The sequence below is a fragment of the Colobus angolensis genome, unplaced genomic scaffold, assembly GCF_000951035.1.
Source record: "Colobus angolensis palliatus isolate OR3802 unplaced genomic scaffold, Cang.pa_1.0 Scaffold66, whole genome shotgun sequence".
Taxonomy (NCBI): Eukaryota; Metazoa; Chordata; class Mammalia; order Primates; family Cercopithecidae; genus Colobus; species Colobus angolensis.
Window position 1 is genome coordinate 2,910,577 of NW_012120265.1, and position 5,697 is coordinate 2,916,273.

A 5,697-nucleotide genomic window follows, 5' to 3' on the forward strand; every position below is an offset into this window, starting at 1 on the left:
AAGAACTCTGGGCTAGACACAGTGGTTCATGCCTGTAATCCCAGCACTTCGGGAGGCTGAGGTGGGAGAATTGCTTGAGCCCAAGAGTTTGAGACCAGCCGGAGCAACATACTGAGACCTGGTCTCTACAAAACATTTTAAAACAGTTAGCTAGTGTGATATGTGTGTGTGCCTGCTACTTGGAAGGCAGGAGGATCACTTGAGCCCAGGAGCTCAGAGTTCGAGTCCAGCCTGGGCAACAGAGCAAGACCCTGTTTCAAAAAAAAAAAAAAAAACAATTCTAACAGCAAACAAAACTAGAAAACAAATGTCCAGCAGCAGAGAGGTGGGTAAGTAGGCCACGGTCCATCCACACAGCTGGATGTTCTGCCATTACTCAGGAAAAGGAAGATGGCGACAGTCACCTTGCAGAGGGGAGACACACCCCTGATGGTGGAGTGGGGCGGTGGGTGAATTTTTGATACTGCTCAGAAATCCATTAATGTCTCCATAATGTTGGTGGAATGCTTTTCAAAGTATTCTTGAGAACGTGATCGCCAGTGTGCTTTGCAGAAATCCGGTAATGAAGCGAATGTTTACTCTCAGAATGAAGGAGGCTCTAGCCAAGTAGAAACCCGTTCAGCCGGCGTTCCCCACAGAGGCTTAACGCCCGCCGGTCGCACGCCACCCCTCGGGCGCCCCAGTGGCTGCGGGTTGGGCATTGCCCCCTCACGGTGTGTGCACTTTGAGGCCAGCTCCACCCTCTGCCAGCGCGTTCGCCTTTTTCATCTGATAATCCTGAAAGAACTCAGCCAGAAGTGTTTGCCCCAGGGCCCCAGGGGCGGAAACGTGTCACACTGGGAGGCCTCATCCATGGCCAGGGTTCTGTCTGGTCATGCCTGCCGAGAGCAGAAGACGGTCCTGCCTTTGTCCTTGAACAGGAGTCTTGGGGGCCCCTACCTGGAGCCTGTAGTTCCCCAGGGCCTGCAGTGATCCCATTGTCTTGGCTGGTGTTAGTACCCCCAACTCACAGGGGAGGAAACACTGGTTCTCCGGAAAGGTTTTCCTGGGCACCCCCTCCACGGGACCCACTCACCGGACTCTGGGTGAGCGGTGGGGGTTCGGAGGCTGCCCTGCTACCCTACTGTGTCCTCACAGCCAGAGCCGGACCCCACCCTGCCTCAGAAGCCCTCAGAGGTACCTGGCAGATCTTTCTGCTGGGATTATGATTTTCTTTCCCATTGCTGTGGAAGTCCACACCTCCGGCCGGGTGCTGTGGCTCACTGTAATCCCAGCACTTTGGGAGGCTGAGGCAGGAGGATCGCTGGAGCCCAGGAGTTTGAGGCCAGCCTGGGCAACACAGTGAGGCCTCATCTCTAAAAAAAATTAAAAAATAAAAAATTAGTCTGGGCGTGGTGGCTCACACCTGTAATTCCAGCTCTTTGGGAGGCCAAGGCAGGCAGATCATGAGGTCAGGAAATCGAGACCATCCTGGCTAACAGTGAAACCCGTCTCTACTAAAAATGCAAAAATATTAGCCAGGCGTGGTGGTGTGCATCTGTAATCCCAGCTACTCGGGAAGCTGAAGCAGGAGAATGGTGTGAACCTGGGAGGTGGAGCTTGCAGTGAGCTGAGATTGTGCCACTGCACTCCAGCCTGGACGACAGAGCAAGACCCCGTCTCAAAAAAAAAATTAAAAATTAAAATTAAAATTCAACATTTTTTAAAAAGGCAGAGGAGGCTGGGCACGGTGGCTTATGCCGGTAATCCCAGCATTCTGGGAGGCCGAGGCGGGCAGATCACGAGGTCAGGAGATCAAGACCATCCTGGCTAACACGGTGAAACCCCATCTCTACTAAAAATACAAAACTTAGCCGGGCTTGGTGGCAGGCACCTGTAGTCCTGGCTACACGGGAGGCTGAGGCAGGAGAATGGCGTGAACCCGGGAGGCGGAGCTTGCAGTGAGCTGAGATCCCGCCACTGCACTCTAGCCTGGGCGACAGAGTCAGACTCCATCTCTGAAAAAAAAAAAATGGGGAGGAGCCCTTCCCAAGACTCTGAACTTCAAAGGTTCTGTGGGCCACAGTCCAAGAAGAGCCCATTGTGGGCCCTTTCCGTATACCACATCCCGAAAGTGTCCTGACAGTGCTCTGCAGCCAAGCAGAAAAACCAGTGTAGTGCTGAGGACTACCCAAGCCCTAGTCACTGGGGATGAGTGTGGCTGCCCGCAGAGCAGAGGGACGTCTCCGGACTCTCAGGAAGTAGCAGACCCTGAGGGTCCCCGGGGAAATCATATGTCTAGGTCTTGCTGCAAAGCTGGTCAGCCCCAAGACAGGGGCAGTGACCTCTGAACTGAGTTTAGGGCATCAAGTCCAAGCCTCTTGGGGCTCCCCTGACTCAGTTCTTCCCTCCTTTGGGCCTTGGGCTTGATTCACTCCCTGGAGACTGGTGGCTGCTCATAAACTTGCCCGGTGGGCACTGGACAGAGGGAACTCCTGCCCCCAGCATCCCTGCCACCATGATCTGGGAATGGCATGGATGATTTGGGACGGCTCTGGGGACACTTAGCCTCGGGTACCAGGGCTTATGGCGGCCAGCTCAGCAGAGGCCCCTCTGCTGCTGCTGAGCTGGCTGCTGACTGCTGTGGTACAGCCTTGGGAGTGTCAAGAGGCGCTTTACACAAAATTTAAAAAGCAGCCGGCGCAGTGCAGTGATGTGTGCCTGTGGTCCCAGCCACTCGGGAGGCTGAGGCAGGAAGATCACTTGAGCTCAGGAGGTTGAGGCTGCAGTGAGCTGTGATCACACCACTGCACTCTAGCCTGGGTGACAAAGTGAGATCCTGTCTCTATGAAATAAAATAAAAATTAAAAAAGATCCACCTACCATATTCTCTCCAGGCTCCTTCTCTGAAGAGAGACTGCCCACTGAGGGCAGGAGCAGGGGGAGGGAACCCATAGGGAAACCCTCTCTGTGCAACTCTTGGCTTCACCCTGGGCATGTCTGGGGCCCGCCCCTCCACCCTGGGGGGTGCCCCTGTCCTCCATCTGCGCGGCTCTGTGGCCCCAACAAGCTTGGTTCCCATGGTGCATCTCTGGGCCGTTTCAAGGAGGCCCAGTGCCCAGGAGGAGGGCCCCACAGGGCGTGCCCCAGGGCTCAGGCTCTGCTGTCTTCTCTTTCAGACGGGGTCCAGGCCCAAGTCCTGTGAGGTCCCCGGAATCAAGTAAGTCTCCACAGGGCCCCCCACTGCACACCTCAGCTGCTGTGCTGCTCCATCCACCCTGGGGCATTCTGTCCACTCTCTTGAGGTTGCAAGTCCCTGCAAGAGGGACACCATGTGACCAGAGGCCAGTGACAGAGCCCCCACATGCCCACCCCTCAGGCACCTCATTTCCAGGGATGATACCCTCTCCTGGGTTCAGGGAAGTCATTGCCTCCGGGCTCCCACTGTCCCCACCGGGTGACAGGCTGCTTTCCAAGGTCCCAGCCAGGTGCCAGCCGACAGTGCTTTCCCAAGCACACAGCACCTGATGGGGGGTGCCCTTTTGCACTGCTGATTTTCTCCCACCAGCCCCCTGCCCCCCGACCAGCCCCGCCGCACAAGCTCACTCCTGCCTCCCTCTGGCCTTTCCCCAGCATCTTCCCATCCGCCGACCAGGAAAACACTACAGCCCTGATCCCCGCCACCCACAACACAGGGGGCTCCCTGCCCGACCTGACCAACATCCACTTCCCTTCCCCGCTCCCGACCCCACTGGACCCTGAGGAGCCCACCTTCCCTGCACTGAGCAGCTCCAGCAGCACCGGCAACCTCGCAGCCAACCTGACGCACCTGGGCATCGGCGGCACCGGCCAGGGTAAGGCAGGGACACTCCGCCATCGGACAGAGCACCAGCTCGTGGAGACAACACGGGCATCTGCAGGATGACTTGGCAGGGTCCTGTCCCAAACACCAGGGCATAGGGGAGAGGGCTGGGGGGTGGCCAACAGGCTGACCCAGCGGGCACAGGCATCCCAGGTAGGGGTGGGGCCTGAGTGCGGGCCTGGTAGAAAGGAGCGTGTGGTGCCCCCAGACACCAGACAGTGGGTTTGAGGGTGTGTGGTGGTGCTTTGGGGAGTCCAGGAGGGGAGTCCTGGGGGTTTTAACCCCCTGGGGTGGGCTAGGCCTTCCCTCCGCCCCTCCTTGCCCCCAGCCCCTCACTGGGGGGCGGGATCAGGCCCGACCTGCTTCCTCCACCTGACATCTGACAGCAACCACCTGCTTGTCACACCCCAGTCTCCCCACTCCCACCCCTGTCTCCAGCTCCACACTCCTTTCTTCCTCAGCCACATCCACAAGGGCATCGCACAGGCCCCTCGCCCGTCCCAATAGCTCTTGGCCCTGCTGCTGCCCTGCTTCCCCTGGGATCCCCCTTCTGTGGCTGCACTGATTGCAGAGGTGTCCCCCCAACTCCTCTGTCCTTTCCCAGACCTGGACCTGGCCCATTGTCAGCGTATCCTGTCGGTTCCGCAGGTACCTCTGCCCCGCATAGAAGCCGCCATCTCCCAACCCCTGCTTTTCTCCTCACATCTCCTCACGGCCACTAGAGCACATAGCTCCCTTCCCGCTGGAGGGTCCTTGGCAAGTCCCCAGCGCCCGCCTGGGAGCCGCGCATCTCCAGCCGGCGCCCAGTCTAAACAAGCGCGAGGAAACACACAACACGTGGAAGCTGGAGCCGGTGCTGGCCGGAGCGGCCCGGTAATGCCTGACATGTGTTGGGTTGTTTGTGAACCTGCCGCCCAAGCAGCTCGCCTGGCAGGGGCTTTGCTTTCTGGGCGCCTTTTAAATCAAGCCGAGCTGCCGGCCCCTGGCACACACGAAGGTGGCCCCCTCCCTTCCCTGAAGCCCACCCACCAGTCAGAACATGAGCTCTTCGGAGAGGAAGAAAGAGGCCTTCGTGGCTGGGGAGACAGTACCCTCCTCGGCTCCATCTACATTTCCCGTATCCCTGGCTGCTTCCCAGAGTGCAGGAGGAGGGCAGGCCCTGGCTTCTTCCTGGCCCAGCTTTGAGTCCGGGCGGGCCCTGCCACCTGGCCCGCCCTCCCCTGGCAGCTCTCCCTGCCCGCCCCAGACTTCCCCTCCAGCTGGCTCTGCGCCTGTTCCCGAAGGTGAGCCAGGTTGCCAACAGGAATTCAACAGCAAGGCGCCCGTCCGCCCTCCTGGGCCAACTGGCCTCTCTAGGGGTGGCCGAGAGCTCACTTTGTAGCCAGTGGAAGATTAAAAACCCCCTTGTATTCAGGGCAGACGTTAGAGACTGGCAGCCCAAGGGCCAAATCCATCCCATGATGTGTTTTGTGTAGGCCCACAGTTGTGCATCTGTGATATAGCCACAGGCCACATCTTGACGTTTCAGACAACAGCAAACCACATATTCGGCAGTGGCCCCATCAGAGTATAATGCCATGTCTTACTGCTCCTTTTGTAGGCTTAGACACACAAGTCCTTACCATTGTGCTACAGTTACCTACTGTTTGTGGTTTTTTTTGAGACAAAATCTCACTCTGTCACCCAGGCTGGATTGCAGTGATGTGATCTCGGCTCACTTCAGCCTTCGCTTCGCGGGTCCAAGCAGTTCTGCCTCAGCCTCCCGAGTAGCTGGGAGTACAGGTGCCTGCCACCACGCCTGGCTAATTTTTTTTTTTTTTTTTGAGGCGGAGTCTCACTCTGTTGCCCAGGCTGGA

The 5,697-nt window shown here is 57.9% G+C and overlaps 1 protein-coding gene across 1 annotated transcript in view; it reads left to right on the forward strand.

The window, feature by feature from the left end:
- CRTC1 (CREB regulated transcription coactivator 1) overlaps positions 1-5,697 on the forward strand; it is a 40,703-nt gene that overhangs the window by 15,399 nt on the left and 19,607 nt on the right. Inside the window, exons 8-9 of the mRNA XM_011925918.1 lie at positions 3,159-3,199; positions 3,613-3,833. Coding sequence (XP_011781308.1) covers positions 3,159-3,199; positions 3,613-3,833 — 262 coding nt within the window. The remainder of the gene's footprint in view (positions 1-3,158; positions 3,200-3,612; positions 3,834-5,697) is intronic.